The 21,599-nt window shown below is 41.5% G+C and overlaps 1 protein-coding gene across 3 annotated transcripts in view; it reads left to right on the top strand.

Moving 5' to 3' along the window:
- The window catches only part of TBC1D4 (TBC1 domain family member 4), a 109,931-nt gene extending 98,880 nt beyond the window's left edge, over window positions 1-11,051 (top strand). For all 3 annotated transcript variants that reach the window (XM_061995537.1, XM_061995529.1, XM_061995544.1), the window contains 4 exons: window positions 1,375-1,534; window positions 4,049-4,218; window positions 6,723-6,899; window positions 8,833-11,051. In XM_061995537.1, coding sequence (XP_061851521.1) covers window positions 1,375-1,534; window positions 4,049-4,218; window positions 6,723-6,899; window positions 8,833-9,060 — 735 coding nt within the window. In that variant the 3' untranslated portion in view covers window positions 9,061-11,051. The remainder of the gene's footprint in view (window positions 1-1,374; window positions 1,535-4,048; window positions 4,219-6,722; window positions 6,900-8,832) is intronic.
- Window positions 11,052-21,599: the final 10,548 nt, after the last annotated feature.

The following is a 21,599-nucleotide window of genomic DNA, read 5'->3' as shown; positions in this document are numbered from 1 at the left end:
TAGGCTATTGAAGATGGCTTAGGGGACCTCACTAAAACCTAACCCCTTATTTTTGTTTTTAACAGGTGTAGAGCACTTGCAAATTCCTTTGCATTTACAGTCCTGAAACACCAAGTAGGCTTATATGCAGAATTAGCTTCTGTCCTGTAGTAGAAAAAATATTAGATGTTTCTTTAGGGCAATGAAAACGTACTCAATTTATATTTTTAATTGTTACCTGGAAAAAATAGTAATCCAGTTCCTTAGTTCATCACAAACTCATCCAGTTGGTTTACAGCCTTTGTTAAACTATTTTAATTTCACATGTAAAATACGTTTTGTGTTGACACTGTCCAAACTCTGCTTAATTAGTATCTTTATCAATTAAAACAAGGACTCAAATGCATGCACAGCTTTTAGCTCATTTGCCTGAAAGACAATGTTTTCTCAGCTTGCAGACACTGCTGACTGATAGTCACAAGTGCAGTCAGTTTTTGGTAGGGAAGAATCACGACCACTAAAAGTAGGAAAGTAGCTGGATCCAGTAAGTCATTTTCTTATTGAGGAATGGATTCACCTTAAGCTTAAGGCATTGTTGACAGCAAAATTGGACTTAACAGCTAATTGATACATGTCTGTGTCTCATCTGAGAGAAGTGTTGCTCTGAACCCTGAGCAGCTTACTGTGGAATGTGTACTGTCAAAATTGCAAGGAAATTATTTGCCACATAGCAGTATTTTTAGCACTCAGTGACAACTTTTAACTGATTTGCTTTGCAACCTTTTACAGGTTGTTAGCATAGCTTTTTGCATTGGTATGTTAAATTTCTCTGTAGATGTGCTGGGAAATAGGTGTGTGGTACGCCTCCATTGACCCACCTTGTCTAATGTGTTCTGTGGATACAGAAGCTGTCTCAAGCACAGGAATTTTAACTGCAGCAAAAAATATGTCCAAGATTCAAAGCTGATGAAAGCTGAAATGAGTAAATTTAACCAGAAATAGTTCAACTCTGAAATGGAGAGTTTGGGCATCTTGGAAGAGGTGGTACTTCTTACTACTGCAAGACTGAAAGTTCTGGTTTGTTGATAGAGTTAGATCAATATATTCTCTTCTTACCTTAAGCCTGTGAATCTAAAATGATACTTCATTAATAATCAAGTTCAAACTGTTTTTTGTTATTGACTGCTGTGTTGGTTTTAATTCATTATAGTGGGCTGTTTATACATGAGCAGATATCACTTGAGGCCTTAGGCAATAATTAAGCTTCATTTTACAGTGCCACATGTACTGCAGTTAATTTCCCTTGAGTGAAATGTGAATGGTTTGGAAAACTTGAGTAAAGCTGAACTTTTCTTTCTCTACTTCTTTCACCCTCAACCACCTCATATACTGTAGATTCAGATGTATCAACTCTCAAGGCTTCTTCATGATTATCACAGAGACCTGTATAATCATCTGGAAGAAAATGAAATCAGTCCCAGTCTGTATGCTGCACCGTGGTTTCTTACACTCTTTGCATCTCAGTTCCCGTTAGGATTTGTAGCCAGAGTATTTGGTAAGAAAGTTTATTCTACTGCAGTAATAAACGGAACAATGTTGTCCATTGTGTTTTGAAACTCTTAGGGAGTAGTTTTCTACATACTAGGGACATTTGGGGTGACTGTGGTGGGTGGCAAATAGAAATGCTCTTCATGGTGGGATGTCAGCTCATTTTCAAAGGGGAAAAATGAAATGTATTCTTTGAAATATCAGGCTTGAGCAGTTAAGTATGTCTGCTGTTATTAGCCAAGAGGCTCCTCAAGAGTAAATAGCAGGAGTTTTGTTGTTGCAAATGTATTTTATGCATCAAGATTCAGTTTGTGTCTATAGAAGAGTTTGCGCTGTTGAACTTGCAAATTGAAAAGAGAGTGCATTTTTTTAAAGAAAGTGTTTCTGAGTAACTGATTCTAAAGTGCTTTCTAATAAAAAATCAAGCTTGAACCTAAAGGCACTTTCAGGTATTCATGTATATATTGAACAGTTTCCTCTTCTTAGTATGCCTGTTATTCCATTTAGATAGGTTTTTCATTATATGCTCCTCTTCAGATAGTGTCTAGTACAGAAGCTTAAATATTGATTGTGCCTTGTAGCGTTTACAGTATCAACATGTCAAGTACATGGTTGTGTACTCGTTTATTTTCTATAAGAACTACCAGCTTAATCACATCTCTGGTAAAGCAGCTTTTAAAAAATAAAAAAGTAGTTGTTAATGTAAAACTCACTGCTCTCAGATATGCACCAAGAAGCTAGGACCATATCCCATGCACTTCCTCTTAAATCAGACTTTTTTTTTCCATTTGATTTTTCTATTTTCATATGGCACCTTTTATCTGTTCTTAAGAATAAATTTAACCTGACTTTTGTCTCATTATTTATTACTGGAGTGCATTAGCTTTTATGGTATTGTCATTTGCAGGGGAAGAGTGATTAGTTTGGTTAGTTTTGGTTTTCTGGGTTTTTGTCAACCTAGCAATTTCTCCATTATAAAGATCTTTTTCTCCTTTTACAGCAGACTTTTTCTGACTGCTGTTTGGGTGAACAAATGATTGGTGTGTCTGTTTTTCGATGGTATGCACCTAATTGGTACATCTGTTTGCCACTGCTATTATTGAACTCCAGGACAGTCAAGCATTTTGTTATGGAGTTTTTGCTTTTTGATTTTTTTTTTCAAGGCTAAAGTGTTCTTTATTTTTTTTGTCTTCAATAGCCTTTGAATTTGGAAAAAAAAAGGATGGAGAGGATCAGTGTCTGTTCCTCTATAAATGAGCTGAGTGAGGCATGTTCCCATTTTAGAGCTCGAATCGTAATAGAATCATAGAATGGTAGGGGTTGGAAGGGACCTTTAGAGATCATCTAGTCCAACCCCCCTGCAGAAGCAGAGTCACCTAGGTCAGGTTGCATAGGAACATGTCCAGGCTGGTCTTGAAGACCTTCAAGGAAGGAGACTCCACAACCCCTCTGGGCAGCCTGTGCCAGGGCTCCGTCACCCTCACAGTGAAATAGTTTTTTCTTATGTTTAAGTGGAACTTTTTGTGTTCCAGCTTCATCCCATTACCCCTTGTCCCGTTGAAAGTCACTACATTGTTTGCTTACTAATGTTTTGGATTGTTGCATCTTCAGTATCTCATGGGAACAGATATTTAATGGCTACCCATCACAAAAAATTCTATACTTTTATTTATGCTGCCCTGGATGTGCATCATAAACTTGAGAGGGGAAACTTTAGGAACTGTGTGTGAGGGCGATTGCCTCCTCACCAGTGTCCCGATGCTACCCTGTGATACTTGCTTAGGGCCAGGGATGACCTCTGAGTATCAGAATCAGAAGCTGAGTTTTGCAGTTGCATAGCCTTGCTCCTGGTGACATGACAGAGCCAACAGCACAGGAGGCTTATTTGAACTGCTCATGTGCTGCATTCATCTCAGTAACTCTAGGTCCACCACTGCTACCAAGACCGAGTTTCTAATTACTGTGATCAAGTTTCCAGTTTCTGTTCAGTCTGTGTCTACTGTCTTCAGCAGAACCCAGACTTTTCCCCTTGCATCCATGTGATTATACCTCAAAGTAAGGACTTAAGGCTTAAATTACAGCCAACGTGATCAGTACTATGGATTTTGGAAAGAATCGGATTGGTTATAGAATCTACATGATCCGTGTTTAAGGACTAGCTTCTGCCTGTAGAAACAATAAAACATTGTGTTGTGATCTGCTTCCCAATTGCTTTTCAGTCATAGATGCACTTAGAAACAGTTAGCAGTTGCCAGTAGGCAGTAATGAATGCTGATTGCAGAAACAGTTACAGACAGAACAAGCCTGTGATATTTTCTCTAGCACTTTCTCACGTCTGTAAAATGCCGGAACACGCTTTTATGTGCTGGAACATCATGTTGAAATAAGGCAGATTACTTTTCTGAATTGAACAAATCTGTGGCATGATTGAGTAAAAAGACAAACAACCCAGCAAATATATATATTTATCCAATGACTCTAGCCCTCGTTTTCAAGATATTTTCATGATTTTCTTTTTTAGACATTATTTTTCTTCAAGGAACAGAAGTCATATTTAAAGTAGCACTGAGCCTACTTAGCAGTCAAGAAACATCTATAATGGGATGTGAGAGTTTTGAGAACATTGTTGATTTTCTTAAAACCACTATTCCAGATATGACTCAGCCTCAAATGGAAAAAATTATTACTCAGGTAAGGTTGTTTTTTCTCTTTACTTCCCCTCACCCGCTTTAGTTTACTTTAGAAAAGCCATGCCTAAAGTATACATAGAAGTCTTCTCAATATGTTCCTTTTGGTTTGAAATGAAGAGAAGCTATCTTGCCAGTAACTTGTATAGAAATGGGATATGAGCTAATTTCAATGGGGTTTGAACTGCAATTTTAGCAAGACTTTAGTTGCTACCTCCAGGTTTTAGTACAAAGGTTCTTTTGTGTCCCAGCTGTCAGGAAAACATGACTTGTGTTATAAATATCACGTCACCATCAGAGGGGTCAAAGTAGACGTATTTTTCAAACCTAAACCGAGCTGTTGCTCGATGCTAGTGGGTGAGCAGTCCAGTGGTTTGTGAGGAGAAGCACAACTTGCCATGCATGGAAGAGGCAGCATCACAGCCGTTTCTTCTCCTGATCCTTTGAACTTCTGGCTGCTCTGGCCCATGTACCCCATTAGGAACTTTTCTGACACCTTCAACTTAAATTCCTACAAGTTAGGAGGTTGATGAGGCCCTGTTTTCATCATCTGTATTAATATCAAGTTCAAGCCAACTTTTGCTGTTCTGTTTTGGAGGCAGCTTCTGTCCTCCTGGGGATCACTTTTAGGGTGCCCTCCTGCAGCTTTCCCTTTTCACCTCAACATTTGTCAAATGCTCAGCACCAGAGGTGAAAGTCCCTCAGGGAAAGGAGGACTGGAGTAGTGCATCATTGCAATTGTATCGTCACTGTCATTGCAACTTTGTGGCAAAGGGCAGTATACAAGAGAAACAAAGAATTAACTGTTGCTGATACAGGAAAAGCTTCTTGTGAAGTATTGTCAGTGTCTAGGATATTCCTCTCTCTGGGATATTCATCTCCATCATCTTCCTCTTCGTCAAAGCTGCAGATTAAAAATGAACCTTGGTCTAGTACCTTAACTGTGAACCTGTGAGCAATTTTCCCCCTTCAGGTGGCAGTTCTGAGATAGCAGAAGACCAGTGGAAAAATATCTCCACACACAGGAGTGCAGTTAACACTGATGTGTTCCTATGCCTTGGTTGATGCTTGAATGTCTCAGGTGCTGCCAGCTAAGAATTCACTTTCAGCAGATGTGTAAATCTTCATTTTCTCCTTGCACTTGATTGTGATTGCCGTGCTAAACCTGTGTCAGGAACTTCAGTGTGTATCTTCACATCTCACCAATTCTGGCAATGATAGAGATAGTACTTCAATATTTTTGATGCTGTTAGAAATTAAATCACTGTCCTGTGGTTTGTGTGGATTGCAGAGCAATCCTACTGTGGTGAGCATGGTAGAAATGGTTTTATACAAAGCCAGGTCTGATTCAGTAAAGTATGGGTTATGTTGCCTATGCAGAGGTGGATGTGGTTATATACCCAGTCATCTCAGCTCTGAGAGGAAGATTGCCTGCGTACCTGTGGTGTGATCTCATACTGAACAGCCTTCTGGATCTGCATTCACGTGTGGCCTGCCTACATCACGTTGCTCCTACCTAGGCTGGCTGCAAGTGAAGTCCTTTGGCTGTCTCAGCACTCTAATTTCCAGGAATGCTCTCAAACAGCAGGTAGTGGAAGAAAAAAGTAGATGTTATGCAGGACTTGCAGTACACAGTTGAAGCATTGACTGGGTAACTACATAGGGGAAGATGGCACTTGCCCAGCCTGAAAACTATGTGTAATTTAAAGTTTTACCTCAGTTGAATAACCTGAAGAGCAGTGAACATAATGCAGAGCTTGTTTTATGGGGATCTCTGTGTGTCTTCTGTCGCTGTAATGTTTGATCTCTGGAAGAAGGAGAAGAAAAAATGTCACTGTAGACAGTCTTCCCATCCTAGTCTAAACTATTTGATAGCTTTCAGTAGCTGAGTGGCTGTGACTACATCTATAAACAGATAAGGATCCCATCACTACTGGATGTTTAGCTCCATAGTCTTCACAATATTTAGGCACCAAAGCATCCCAATAATAAAACAGCATATCTTCACACAGAGACAGAGCACAGGGAAACTGTAGCCATAAAGAGTGTTTTTATAGAGGTCTATAAATGTATACTTGGAGTCAAGTGATCCAGTTTTGAAGGTGGACATCTGATGACTTCTGGATTTTCCACATTGTGTTATCCTGCTCCCATCACAAGCTGCTGAGACTTGAATTTAAAAATTTCTTCTTAATATTTCTGAGCAAGAGATAAGATTCGGTCATATTATAAAGTCCTTGGATTAAATAAGACTTTCCTGCTGATACATCTCGTAGTAAGTAAAAGTGATGATCCAATTTATTCTAAAGTCCATGATTTATTATGGCTATAATAAGAACTCTAGATTTTAAAATGCTGTTACTGTAGACTTGCCCTTAAAAACATTCTTCGAGAAGAACAGGAAAAAAACAGAAAGTTAACCAAGCAGATCTGCCTCTTAGACAAATGTTCATGATGAGTAAGTGCTCTCTGTGGTAGTTAAAAAATTGGTTTTTTCTCTCATGGCAGGTGTTTGAGATGGATATTTCAAAACAGCTCCATGCCTATGAGGTAGAGTACCACGTTCTTCAGGATGAACTGCAAGAAAATGTGAATCCCTGTGATGAAGGTGAACCCCTAGAGAAGCTGGAGAGGGCAAACAGTCACCTAAAGAGACAAAACATGGATTTGTTGGAGAAGCTACAGGTAAATGACTTAAGACTGTAAATTCAGGGAGAGGTCGTTTCTATGATTCAACCAATAGAGGAGGAAGTACCCTTTTTAAAAAATGTACAGGAGAAGTCTCCTAAGTGCAAGACCTTATACAGTTGAGCAGTTTTCTCAGTTACAGTGGTTTGCTGCTGTTAGATGTATTTTTAATTCCTTTGTCATTGCTTGCACTTTTCCTTCTTGATTTAGGTTTCTTTTTTCTCAAAATAGCTCTGCCCTTATCTCACATAAAAGTTGTTGGCAAAAATTGTGTATCTTGCCAAAAAAAATAAGTTCTCTGTCTCTTCTCTTTTCTTCCCTATTGGAAAGTTTTGAGAAATAATGCACAGTGAAGTAGGCTTTGTAGACAGTATCATTCTATTTCCTTCTGCCATAGTTCAGAGCTGTACTTTTTGAAAGGTGATCTCTCCTTACTGACTTGAAAACAACTGAGTTGCCCACCAGGTTTTGCGCAATAAAGTCATGTTTTTAAAAAGCTACTCTTCTTCCTTTCCTATCAATCCTTTCTCCCATAGCTTGGCCATGACTTACCACAGAATCATAGAATGTTAGGCATTGGAAGGGACCTCTAAAGATCATCCAGTCCAACACCCTTCTCAAAGCAGGTCCATCTAGGTCAGGTCACACAAAGACACGTCCAAGCGGGTTTTTAAAACCTCCAGAGAAGGAGACTCCACACCCTCCCTGGGCAGCCTGTACCAGGGCTCTCTCAACTTTACTGTAAAATAGTTTCTCCTAATGTTTAAATGGAACTTTTTCTTTTCCAGCTTCTTTCCATTACCCCTTGTCTTGTCACTGGATACAACAGAAAAAAAGGGATGCCCCAACCTCCTGACACCCACCATTTAGATATTTGTAAATATTAATGAGATCTCCAATGACTTCTTTCATTGTGTTGCATTGTCTTGCATTTTTCTGAAAGAAAAGCTCTTCTTTTTTCATTACCAAGACATTTCTTGTTATATTTGTTAATTTGAACAAGCATTGGGAAGAGCTCAGAGAGCACCTTCAGCTTCTGAAACCTGCAAACAGAAGCAGGGAAAAAAAAGGAAAGATGAAGTCAAGTCCATGTTATTTTTGTGTTTATGAGCTAAGGTTGCTGTGCCCTGGTCTTTTGATACTGAAAACAGGGATCACTTGCCTTTTTTACTATTGTTATTTTTCCTTTATTATCTTTAAGTACCACAACATGGACTTTTACCTCTGTTCAAAAAATGCAAGGGCATAGAATAATTATGAGTGACTGATCTAAGTGGCTCTATTGAAGCTTTTCCATTCTTCCAGAGTGCTGTACTCTAATGCATCTTCCTCAGTTCCTCAGCCTTTTCATGCTGTTTGTGTGCATAGCTTCTTTACTTCTCTCCTTGGACCTCCTCCTAGGGACAGTCAGAATTCCTTCACTGCCCAGAGACACACATTTGCTGCCACTGAGGTCTATGGTTTCTGATTACTAGTCATTGGGGTATGGTTTTTTTTCCCCAGAGCAAGCTGTTTGCTTGTAGACTTAACACTGAGGTTCTCTTCCCTCTAACTTTTCCATCCAGCTAATTCATTGCATTGGGTTTCCATTGCTCCATCACTGTCAGATAAGTCATTTCTTCCAGTACTACTTCAGCCACTGATTTCCTTTTTCTTCCTTGTAGCTTCAGTTCCTTATTACTCTCAACTGTCCCTTGTTTGCTGCAACTCATGTCTCCTTCCCTCTGTAAAGTATCAGGAGTCATTGATCTGGTCACTACAAAGTGATTCTTTGTATGATAACAGAGTAGCATTCCTTGTATCATCTTGCCTACACAGATGTCTTTTAGAAATATCTGGTAATTGAGTTCTTTACTTAACATATAGCATATCATGATATAAAAAAGCTATTCAGAACAATTTATTGTAAAGAGAATGTTATCGTCCACAGGTTGCTCATGCTAAAATTCAGAGTCTGGAATCCAGCCTGGAGACTATTTTGACTCGGGAGAACAAAATGAAGACTGTAATTCAGTCCCTGGAACAGGAAAAGATAACATATCAAAAGACTCTTGAACAGATAATGAAGCATTTGCCAGCAGAAGCATTGTCTGACTGTGAACTGCTCCTAAAGGAAGTAAACTACAATCCAAATAATAAGATCAGGAGTAAGCCATAAACCAGGGGTTCTGAGGCAGCATTTCTTCAGAAAAGGGAGAGAAGAGATGAGTATGCTGCTCTCAAAAGGACTTAGCAATAGTCAACGGTATTACCCAAAACCAGTGCTGGGACACTCACAGCTACAGACGGGCCTACGAATGTCAGTATGCAAATTCAGGCGAATTTTTTATGATCATGTAAATAAACCACAAGGGGGAAATAAAGAATCCTCACATGTAATTATGATGAGTAGATGTATATTTAGAGTTGACCTAAAGGAAAAGAGAAATTTCAGTAGTCAAAGCCAAGATAACGGTGATCTACAAATTCACTCTGGATGTGCTTGACTTGTAGCGAAATGAGGATAACGTGTCTTCATATAAGTGTATGTTGAATAATACTTGAAGAAAAAACAAACAAACAACAAAGAATGTAATTTTCCCTCCAAAGAGCAGCATGTTTCACACCTTCTGTGGAAAAAACTGTGTGAACTCATGCGTGCCTCTCCTTTAATTCTACTGATATCGTGTGCACAGACCAATAAGCAGAACAAGTATCATGACTTGGTTCATACAGAAAGAGCTCTATTGCCACCTGCTGCCTGGGCTGTACTGGTCAGCAATGTAATTCCATATGCATGTTGGAACTGGAAACAAAAAGCATCACATCGTAGCTCCACCTCAGTAACTCTGAGCTAAAAAATAAGTATCTATACACACTCGCAGAATTTGTAAAGGCAAGAACTGACAGTGACTGCTACTTCCTTCCAGGCCTGTTTACTTCCACCTGTCCTGGGGTTGGCCATGATGACAGGAGGAAGGAAGCAAGGCCTTGGGATGGCATTTATTCTGATGTTAATTTTCCACAGGAGACTTGGTGTCATAAGGATTAGGCCATAAGGAGTTCTTATTTAACCAAAGAAATACTGCAAGGAGCCTTGTCTTGTTGTCGTGGGAGCCAGAAAGCTATTCTTACCTTTTATTTGAAGAGAAAATCGAGATAGGTTGCATAAGGGCATGAGAAAGGACCAAGCAAGTTTCAAATGTGTTACATACCTTTCAGTTTTCACATACAAGGTGGAGATACATTTCAAAGGGGATTCAGGAGTACAGGCGCAGTTTAAATCATGTTTTCCAGGTTATTCCTGTTTCAATACTGCTTTGTGGTCTTCTTTTGAAAACAAAAGTCATGAATTCGTTCGTGTGTTCTGGGCAGAAGGTGAGGTAAGCTCTGATAATGTTGAGGGGACAAATATGTTTGTAAAGGTATAAAAAGATGCATATAGAATTGAAAATGTTTTTGAGTGGAATTTTTGAGGAGGCTTAGACAAATGTGTAATAGACACGTATTTTGGAGTGCATGTCTGAAACGGTGAGTGTTACAGTGGCTCATGTTATCTCTCTTACCATTTATACTGTATTTCGGGAAACACTTATTATTTTTAGTAAAAAAAAAACCCAATTATGCCAAGTGCCAAATCCAGCAGTGTCTTTATGCGTAAGATTGTCCAATTTAGAAAGCAAGGGCTTAAAATCACTACTTTCTGAGTGTTATGCTTAAGTAAGATAAAAGTGAGAATCAGCAACGCTGATTTGCTGCACGCTGCTGTGGAACTTAGGGGCTTGGGAGGTCTCCTCGGGTTTTTTGTTGCTGTTTTTTACTTCCATGCTCTTTTATTTGATAAAAGATACTGATTTCCTTAACAGTCTTTTAAAGTTGGGGTGAAAGGTCTTAACACTGTGTATAAAATTATGTGGAATCTGTCTAGATATTTCAAGAATGTTGTATTGTACTAGGTGGGAAAATGCCAAGTGAAAAGGCAGTTCTTTGTAGTTTTGGTCAGAGTAAGTTTTAGCTGATGTGTACATACCAAACCAATCCCAGGAACTGCAGTAGCCTTTATTACAAAGAATCAAGGTTATTCAGCTACATCTTTTTGGGGTTTTTTTTAAGATGCACTGAATGTGCTTTATCCTCTGTTTCACTTATAAGTTTTTTTCATGTAATGCCTGGAGTAATTCTAATAAATGTCATTGCTGCATTTCCCATGGCCTCTGGCTGGTCTGAATTTTCTACTCTTCAAATACCAATGTCATTCTCAATAGTACTGTTTACATGAAAGATGAAAAGGATCTGGTTTTATCTTCTAGTTATGGGAGGGAAAAAAACTACAGGATTTGTAGAAGAACATGGGAAGGATCGAAATTCCTATCAGGGAAAATATCCTTACATTGTTCTTGACTGCAAATGAAATGATTAAAAGGTATTTTCCTTCCCTAGCAGTTCATTTAGAACATATGTGTGTTGAGAGTAGTAGTTCAATGAACTGTGCCCCGTGCATCCAGCTTGGGAGGTGGAGGACACTGTGTCAACAGTCAGGAATAAACTACAGAAGGAAAACCACAATGAGGTAAGCCCCTCATGACATTAGGATATCAGTGATAACATTTGTATTCTAAACACAAGTGTGCCTTGTTACTGGATATCTCTGGGGTGTCTAGCTTGAAGTCTGCCTTCAAGCAGGTATCCTCCAGACCATCTTCAGATGAATGAACAGCAAGATTGTCTAGAAGACTGTGAACAGCATGTATGTTTTGTGTCCACCTGTACGTCTCTCCCTGTCTATTGTATAGCTAGCTTTAGAGCTGTTCTGGTTGCAGCTGTGCAACTGTGAAGAGGGAAGTCTAAGGTGCAGTGGGCTAGAGACAGAGCTGCAGGGATATTTGCTGTGTAGAAAGGATGGTTCCTGGGTTTGGACAAAAAGCTCTTTTCTTCTCATATATTGTTGCTGTGTTAGGAAAAAAAAAAAAAGCTTTCAGAGTAAAACTGTTTTTCTGTCTGAGTTAAGCACAACAATGCACACAGTTTTTGCAATCAACTTGCAGAGAACTTTCTCAGGAGGAAAAAGTATCTGCTGTTTTCAGGAACTGATACCTTAGACTGGTTTCTGCTGGCAGAGGGCTTTTTCAAAAGTCTGAGAAGACATCCATCCTTTTAGCTAAGCAAACTAAACTGTAAGTGAAGAGTACTACTTGCCAGGAATACAGTTGCAATAGTTCAGCATGATAAGAAGGGCTTATTGTAAGGAACTCTCTGATATTTGTGGCTTTTATGAAGGGCAAACTTGGCCAGAAAGTTGGTTGTTTGAGGTTTTCATTTTCCTCTCCTAAAAAGAAGTGTATTTATTTCTCTCCTGAAAAGAGAAATGTTTATTTAAAGTACCTTTAAACTGCATTTTGTTCACTTTTTGTGAGCCATTAGATTTTACTGAAAAAAATAATAGCCTCACAATAAATGGCATATTTCTGTTGAAGACCTGACTTGAAATCACAAATCTAGCTAATATGAAGTGGTTTGATGATGCCCTCTTCAACACGACACAGCATGTCACTCAAAGAAAGCCAAACAATTTGTAACATATGAGAGAATTTCAGCAGTTCGGTCCAAGAGTTTGACATTACTCATATGATCCAGAGGAGATGTATATTTGGGCACTTAATCCAAACCTAAAGCCACTTAGATATTAGTGTGAATAGCCTTTTGTGTGTTGAGGTGAATAACCTTAGGCACTGTTGATAGTGATTATCCACTCAGGCTTTGTAGTCATAGATGAGTGTCGACAGGCATGTGCCGGCCGTAACATGTAAGGCTTTGTGCCAGGCTATGCCATCCATTTGGAGAATTGTAATTGATTGTGTATTTCTGTAGTTCAGCTTTTACTGTCAGTGTTAGATGTTGAATGCATTTAGCGTATGTTTTGCCTCCTTCAGTCTTTCTGGTGACTAGAAGGAACAAAAATTTAACTCTCTTTTCCAAAAAAGCATATTGGATGCTTAGCTATATCCTTCCTCCAGACATCTGGTGTGCAAGGGATAGAGTTTATAAGCTTAAAGTTTTGTATGTTAGCTGACTCTGTCTGAAAGCACGTTAAACTCATCAGTGACAGTAAAATGCTGGGGAGTAAAGCAGAGATTACTCTGTGCCTTGTGCGCTTACGGGCTTGCAGTAAAGTGGAATCTGGATAGATTTGTACTTGGTGTGTTGTTTGATTTTATTTTAATGTTGACTTTAATTGTGGACCAAAGGAAGGAGCTGGCAGTGCTCCTTTACCAAAATGCCGTGATGGAGTTTTCTTTGAGTTGAGAAATTTTTCCATTCCTTTACTGCTCTCTTCAGAACTTTTACTCAGCAACCACTTTTTAACAAGGGAATTGGGAGTTGTTCATAGTCTTACCATCAGAAAAAAAAGCTCTCTTGGAGCTTATCCAACTTGTTCCTGTACTCAAATTACAACTTCAAGTCCTTGCTCTGATACGGTTAAATGGTTTTAATATATTGGTTGTATTTTTGGTTAGAGTGCATGCTGAGAGACGACATAAATGCCATACGTCATGTCCTGCTGGAGTGTACATGGGGAGGAGTATGGAGTGGGCTTGTGCTTGTAAAACACTGCACTGAGAGATATTGCTTCTTAGTGTGGGAAATGGGTCTATATCTGACTTCAAATAGATGCCAAGTTGCACTGTCTCTGGGTACTCTTGTATTACCTGTCTGAATGATTAGTTCAATCACCTGTGCATACTTAGTGTTTGGAGTTGCAGATCCTTAGATACATATGACCATTTTTCTCTAAAAGGTTCTAGGGAAGAATGCAGAGTGTTGTGATCGATGGGGCAGGGTCTAGTTGGAGGCTTATATCCACTGGAGTCTCTCAGGGGTCAGTGTTGTGGCCAGTGCTGTTCAATGTGTTCATTAAAGACCTTGATGATACTAAACAGGGGAGTGTCTGACACACCAGAAGGCTGTGCTGCCATTCAATGAGACCTGGACAGGCTGGAGGGTTCAGCAGAGAGAAATCTAATGAAGTTCAACAAAGGCAAGTGTAGAGTGTTGCGTCTGGGAAAGAATAACCCCATATGACAGCATAGGTTGGGGAATGAACTCTTAGAGAGTAGTGTAGTGGAAAGGGACCTGGGGGTCTTGGTGGACAGCAGGATGACCATGAGCCAGCAATGTGCCCTCATGGCCAAGAAGGCCAATGGCATCCTGGGATACATCAAGCAGAATGTGGCCAGTAGGTTGAGGGAGGTTCTGCTCCCCCTCTACTCTGCCCTAATGAGGCCTCATCTGTAGTCCTATGTCCAGTTCTGGGCTCCCCAGCTCCAAACGGACAGAGAACTTCTGGAGAGAATCCAGTGCAGGGCCACCAAGATGATCAGGGGACTGGAGTATCTTTCTTATGAGGAAAGGCCGTGGGACCTGGGGCTATTCAACCCAGAGAAGAGGTGTATGTCAAGGGGATGGGGAAACACTTTTTTTGTAGTGTCCAGTGATAGGACAAGGGATAATGGACAAAAACTGGAAGAAAAGAAGTGTCACTTAAAGTGTCACTTAAGGAAAAACTTTACTGCGAGAGTGAGGGAGCCCTGGCACGGTCTGCCCAGGGAGGGTGTGGAGTCTCCTTCTCTGGAGGTTTTCAAGACCCATCTGGACGTGTTCATGTATGACCTGATCTATGTGGACCTACTTCAGCAGGGGGTTGGACTAGATGATCTCTAGAGGTCCCTTCCAACCCCTACAATTCCGTGATCCTGTGTGATTCTGTGATTAGATTGTACGTGAATATTGCCCACGAGGTGTCACTGTCGCTTTTGTATGTGCGGCTCCTGTGAGTGGTTGCATGGCTATGTGCAAGCAGCGCTCTGTGGCTCTTATTTTAGAAAGGAGAATTAACTTACTCTCCTGCCTGATGAAGCATGATGCTCTATTTGCACATAGTAATAAAACATGATGTTCATAGTCAAGGAATTTATTGAAATGAGAGGACTTACTAAACAGCAGATAGGGCTTCTCAGAAAGAGATGCCTCAGTTGCAGTGTTTAGCCTCTGCTCTTGTGTGGGAGAACTATGAAAGCACTTTTACACCAGACAGCAATTGTCTCCAGCAATCTGATCCTGGGTGTCTCCTTTTGTGCTGTTCTGGCCAAGCAGGATTTATTTTTATGTCTCTTGAAACCAGCATTGAGCTAATCTGGTCTAACTGCAGTCCAATTCTGCATTTAATCATTTTATTTCTTTTAGATAGACTTCTTTTTTCAGACTTCTTTGCAATAAGCTTTCACAGGCCAGCTAAGTCTCAAAGAACTAGTTCTCCTTCCCAGGTTTGCTTTTAATTATTTGTACTGGGTTTTCAACGATCTGAAGAAAAATGAAGGATTTGCTCCTGTTTGCTCTGAGCTACAGAGAAAACACGATTCTAGCCCAACTCCCCTGCCAGGGTATGACCTCTTAGAGTAGATCACACTCATCCAGGTGGGTTTTGAATATCTCCAGAGAGGAGACTCCACAGCCTAGCTGGGCAGCCTGTTCCAATGCTCTGGCACCCTCACAGTGAAGAATTTTTTCCTTGTATTTCTTTGGAACCTCTTATGTTCCAGCTTTTACCCACTGCCCGTTGTCCTAGCACAGCCTGGCTCCATCCTCCTGACACTCACCCTTTACATATTTGTAAACATGAATGAGATCATCCCTCAGTCTCCTCCAAGCTAAAGAGCTCCAGCTTCCTCAGCCTTTCATCGTAAAGGAGATGCTCCACTCCATCATCTTTGTTGCCCTGTGCTGAACTCTCTCAAGCAGCTCCCTATTGACTCTGTGGTTCTGTGATTTGCTGCTTTCATTTTCCAGTTAACACTTCTTCCTTCGAACGGCATCGCTTTCATGCATCGGGCTCGCTCTGAGATGCGGAGGGTGCATTCATGATAACACGCTGTTCCAACCACCAAGACACAGCTGTTCTCAAACACGTCTGGACAACAAGCACGACGTATGTTTGCTTCCCAACCAGAGCCTAATGTTCAAATCATACTCAGGTAATTATGGCATCAGCATTTCCCTGGGGACTTCTGGGCATAAACAAAGAGTCCACATCTCTTCCACAATGCGTTTGCATTTCTAAAAGCACCAAATTATAGATGGCCCTAATGGGTTGAAGGTGCTTAAAGCAGGGCCAGTGCACTTCATGTGCAATATACCATCATTTGAATAGCTATCACATTGTGGAAATATCACTCAAGTGCTAATTTAAATAATACTAACATCTAAAAAGAAAGCATGCTCTGAAATTTATAGGTTTAATGTCTATTTCTGCACTCCACCAAAATAGATGGGCTGTGGGTGGATCTATGATTATTGCTGTGCATTAGCAAGACAAAAATTGTGTAGGCAGCTGGTATTAAGCCTGAGTAAATATAGATGAGGGAGAATCTACAGAGTAATTTTTCGATGTCACATGTTTATGTAAGAAGCAATTAGAAACAACCTGAAGTTCTGCAATGCTTAAGGCTTTGGAGAAGGAGAGAATATCTTAAAAATGCACTGACCAAGATATGTCTCCATCCTGCATAGCCCATGGTCCCAGTAGCAGAGGTGGGGTTGTGCAGTCCTGAGGGTGGCTGTTCCCTGAAGTTCTTTGTGTGAGCAATTGCAGCTCTTGAGGCTGGATGCATTGCCAAGCCATCATCCTGACCAAAATGCACGGTGTTTGTGTCTTTTGCTCTTGTGGAACTCCCGAAAACATCAGAGTGCTTTGATGGTCTGAAATGGGAATTTTTTCACTGACTCCCGGTGTTGCATATTGCAAAGGTAGCAGTCATCATTTTATCACTTTCTGGCTAAAACAAGTAAAAGCTACATAGTCCTTCCTACTACAAATGGACCGGTGAAGGGAAGTGAGATGTGCCAAACCACTAAATTGCCTGTGGTAGCATAATTGCCTTTCATAGAATCATAGAATGAGAGGGATTGGAAAGAACCTCTAGAGATCATCTAGTCCAACCCCCCTGCTCAAGCAGGTTCACCTCGATCAGGTCACACAGGAACGTGTCAAGGTGGGTTTTGAATGTCTCCAGAGAAGCAGACTCCACACTCTTCCTGGGCAGCCTGTGTCAGGGCTTCCTCACTCTCCCAGTAAAATAGATTTTCCTCATTTCTTCATCTTTAAGTGGAACTTTTTATATTCCAAGTTGTGTCTGTTACTCCTTGTTCTATCACTGGAGACAACAGAAAAAATGCCTCATCCTCTTGATGTCCACCTTTTATATACTTATAAGTGTTGATGAGGTCCTCCCTCAGTCTTCTCCAGGCTAAACAGCCCCAGTTCCCGCAGCCTTTCCTCATAAGAAAGATGTTCCAGTCCCCTGATCATCTTGGTGGCCCTGCACTGGACTCTCTCCAGACGTTCTCTGTCTCTCTTGAGCTGGGGAGCCCAGAACTGGACACAGGACTCCAGATGAGGCCTCATTAGGGCAGAGTAGAGGGGGAGCAGAACCTCTCTAAAGCTGCTGGCCACATTCTGCTTGATGCATCCCAGGATGCCATTGGCCTTCTTGGCCACAAGGGCACATTGCTGGCTCATGATTAGTTTGTTATCAACCAAGACTCCCAGGTCCCTTTCCACAGAGTGGCTCTCCAGCAAATCAACCCTTTAGTAACACATGCTTCTGCATAACTATAATAATCTGTCAACTGGTGAGTAATCTAACAGTTTTCTAATGCAGACTTATAGGTAAAGTTTCTCCACAAAGATTTTGGTTCCTCTTTTCTATGTGAGAATAAACTTGGCATACTGCTGCAGTAAACTTCTGCTTTGTAGGAAAGGATTGAGTGATTCATTTATGTCAATGGGTGGAGAGAAACATGGGAGTGCAGTGGAAGGTGACCCAGCTCTGACACTTGATACCAACTTTTTACAGCCTAACCTGGGCTTGTCCCCATTGACTTTCTCCTCAGAACAAAATGTGCAAATTAGTATTAAACTAGGGAGGTGTGTTTCTTTTCCTCATATTTTTCCAACTTTATATTCCCTGCAGGAGGATGGGATCCTGCTGTACATCTTGTTTTCCCTTCAGGCCTGCTGGTCTCCATGTGTGCAGTCTTTCCCTGCCTGTTTGTATTCATCACAAAGGGCAAGACCACTGACCATTTACTTGGCTTGTGGGTGATGTTCTCACAAACCTCAGCCTGCTGGAGAAACATAGTATCAAAGCTCTGTGTTTTTCTAAGAAATGCTTTTGCACCAGGCCAGTGGGCAGTAGCATTGCTGCTTCTCTCTCTTTGAAAAGGCAGTGAGCCTTGCCTGGCAGTTGGCTTGCAGATGTTACACACAAGCAATGCAAGAGGATGCTTCATATCCCCGCTACAATGGCTTCTTGTTAAAGATCCAGGGTTTGGGTGACTGTTAACACCCCTAGTAGATGAAGGTATTGGGGTTTTTTTAACTGTCTTTCAGTGGAAGTAAGGAGTTAAACAGCCCTGGAGGAAACTAATTCAGTGGGGGAAGGTGCAGAGAGGGCTAGGGATGTGTAAAATGGTTGGTTGTGGGAGGGCAGGAAGAAATAGAATTATGGCAGCAAATCATAACGTGGATGTGACAAACACTTCAGCTCTTACAGCAGCTTTTTTTATACCAAATCACGTGATAACCTGTCAATTTTTGAGGATTTCTGGCTTCTTAACATTTGTCCTACTAACTCCTTAGAAAAGGTATGTATTTTTTCCTAGAACCACCTGAAAGGATAATAGTATCCTAGAGAGTCAGAGTGCTAAAAAGATGCAAAGTTGCTAAGTGGAGAACTCTGCATTTTGGAAACAATACTTGTTTGTGATATAACAGGTCCTAGAGAGATGCTACAACATAGATCTGGTAAGATCATAGAATCATAGGATCATAGAATGGTAGGGATTGGAAGGGACCTTTAGAGATCATCTAGTCCAACCCCCCTGCAGAAGCAGGTCAACCTAGATCAGGTCTAGAATGGCAAAAGATGTATAGCGTCCCAAGAAATATGCCGTTACATCAAAGGAAGAAGGATGACAGTGAGTTGGTAAGAGCAGCAGCATCGACCTGGGGCAATTATGATCAGTTTAGGCAATCATACAACTATATTGATGGGAAGATTTGATTTAGTCTTCATCAGGTTTTCTGGCTCAACACACTTTATAGAGACATCTCCAAAGAGTAAATCTCATTCATCTCATTTTGATATCCACTGTTCTCTGGCTGTGGTGGGTTGTAAAACATTTGCCATCTCCCTTCTCTCCTACCCACCCCAAATATCAGCAAGAAGGGATGTGGTACTTCTTTTCTTTCTCTGTATGTAACAGCACAATTGTTAAGGAAGCAAAAAATCCAATCTCTGATCAGAAATGCATTGGGAAAAAATGCAAGTGGAAATATATAATATGGACAACCTCCACAGCCTGTTTGTTTGTTCTTATACTTAGAGATAATAATGAGCATAATTAAACCCTCCATGGATCTCAATTGCTGATCGTGTCTCCCATTTATGGCATGCTTTGAGGGAAATTAAAATGAACATGTTATTAAACAAAACATGAACCCTCAGGCTACCTGGGCTATGGCAGGTCCTCTGCTCTTTGGAGTGTGCCTAAGTCTCACTCCCTGCTCCCCTAGGCAAGTGAGGATCCTGAAAGGACTTTACAGCCCATCTTTTCTCCTGGACCCCAAGCTGAGATATCTATCTACCCTGTCAGGGCGGACAGGAAAGGGAGTACAGGGGACTGTGGTGCTCGTACTATCCCTCAATACATGCAAAGACCCGAGGTGCTGCTGTACTCCAACTGTGATGTCACTCAAAGTAGTTGTGTCTGTTTTCTCCTCTTTTTTCTTTCCCCTCATCCCAGAGAGGTCAAAGTCTGAAAAAAGTCTTCTCTGTAAAGCTGTGAACACAAAAATAAGCTGTGGTCCATCCTGTGTGATAAGAAAATGAATAGCAAAAAACTTTGCCTGGAGCTGCAGGGAAAGATGAAGAAGGATTTGCTGCTACAGATACCTTAAGTAGATGGAGTGTGCTGGAGTTTAGGGCCTGGTTCAGTGTATCTACCATAAAATAAATGTGCACTTTCTCACCATCTGTGTCCATAGCAGCAAACCACTCCACACATAACTAGAAGAGTTATGGCCCAAAGACAAGAAAGGAAAAGGGAAGGAGGGACTAGGGTTGCATTGGGCATGTGAGGAGAAACTCATGCCACTTTGCATACTGGAGGTGCCTGTCACCAGCCTTGGCCAGGTTTTTGGTAGCAGGGGGGCTACAGGGGTGGCTTCTTTAAACAAAGATCTGCCAGAAGCTTCTCCTGTAGCTGATAGGGCTAATGCCAGTTAATTTTAAGATGGACCCTGCAGCTGACCCAGGTTTGGCCAATTAGTGATGGAGGTAACACCTCTGTGAATAATGTATTTGAGAAGGGGAAGAAGTAACTGCAGAGCTGCTAAACTGTAGCAGCAATAGGGAGCGAGGATGTGAAAACATCTCTGCAGACACCAAGATCAGTGGAAAAGGAGGAGGTGCTCAGGTACTGGAAAAGAGATACCCCTGTGACCTGTGGTGAGTACCATGGTGAGGCAGCTGTGCCCCTGCAGCCCATGGAGGCCACCGGGAAGCAGAGATCCATTCGCAACCCATGGAGGACTCCACGCTGGAGCAGGTGGATCCCTGAAGGAGACTGTGACTCTGTGGGAAACTCACCCTGGAGCAAGTTCCTGGCAGGACCTGGGAGTCTGTGGGGAGAGAGGAGCCCACACCAGAGCAGGTTTGCGGTCAGGACGTGTGATCCTGTGAAGGACTCAGGCTGGAGCAGCCTGTCCCCGAAGGACTGTTCTCCTGGTGGATGACGCATGTTGGGGCAGGATGTGAGGAGCTGCCTTCATGGGAGGCCCCATGCCAGAGCAGTTCGTGAGGAGCTGCAGCCCATGGGAAGGACTCACGCTGGAGAAGTTCATGAGGGACTGTCTCCCATGGGAGGGACCCCACAGTGTAGCAGTGGGAAGTGAGATGAGGCCTCCCTCAGAGAAGCAGCAGCAGCAGCAGCAAACTCCATGTGTAATGAACTGACCATAACCCCTAACCCCCATTCCCTGCATCGCTGGGGGGAAGGAGGGAGAGTCTCAGAAAGAGGGAGAGGTGGAGGGAGGTGTGTTAAGATTTGGCTTTATTTCTCATTTTCCCTGTTTTGAATGTTCATTAATAAATCAAACCATTTTCTCCCCAAGTTGAGTCCGTTTTGCGCATGACACTAATTGCTGAGCGATCTCCTTGTCCTTATCTCGACTCACAAACCTCTCATTACATTTCCCTCTCCCCTGTCCAGTTTAGGAGGGGGAGTGATATTACGATTTGGTGGGCAACTGGTACCCAGCCGGGGCTAAACCAGCATACACCATGAGGTCTAGGGTTGTAAATCAGATTGTTGATAGTCTCTCTTGGGCTCTGCTAGCAACCTTTCCTAAGCTGTAAACATTTCAGATACAATGGTTACCTCTTGTTCACTGTAACAAAGTAGGAACCTAAAAGTAGATCCTTGATACTCCCCCAAAACACCTTGACGGCCCTCACAGTCATTGCTCCCCATGAACAGGGTTCCTTTTCCCACGTGAAACAAACCATGTGCTGGGCTTTGTCACAAAACCAAAGGCACTTTAACACTGGAGTAAAACTTTTCCAAAACCTTCCTGAAGAGCAAGTTCAGGACCATTTAAAG

This window comes from Colius striatus, chromosome 1, assembly GCF_028858725.1.
Source record: "Colius striatus isolate bColStr4 chromosome 1, bColStr4.1.hap1, whole genome shotgun sequence".
Lineage (NCBI taxonomy): Eukaryota > Metazoa > Chordata > Aves > Coliiformes > Coliidae > Colius > Colius striatus.
This window is presented reverse-complemented; position numbering and strand designations above follow the sequence as displayed.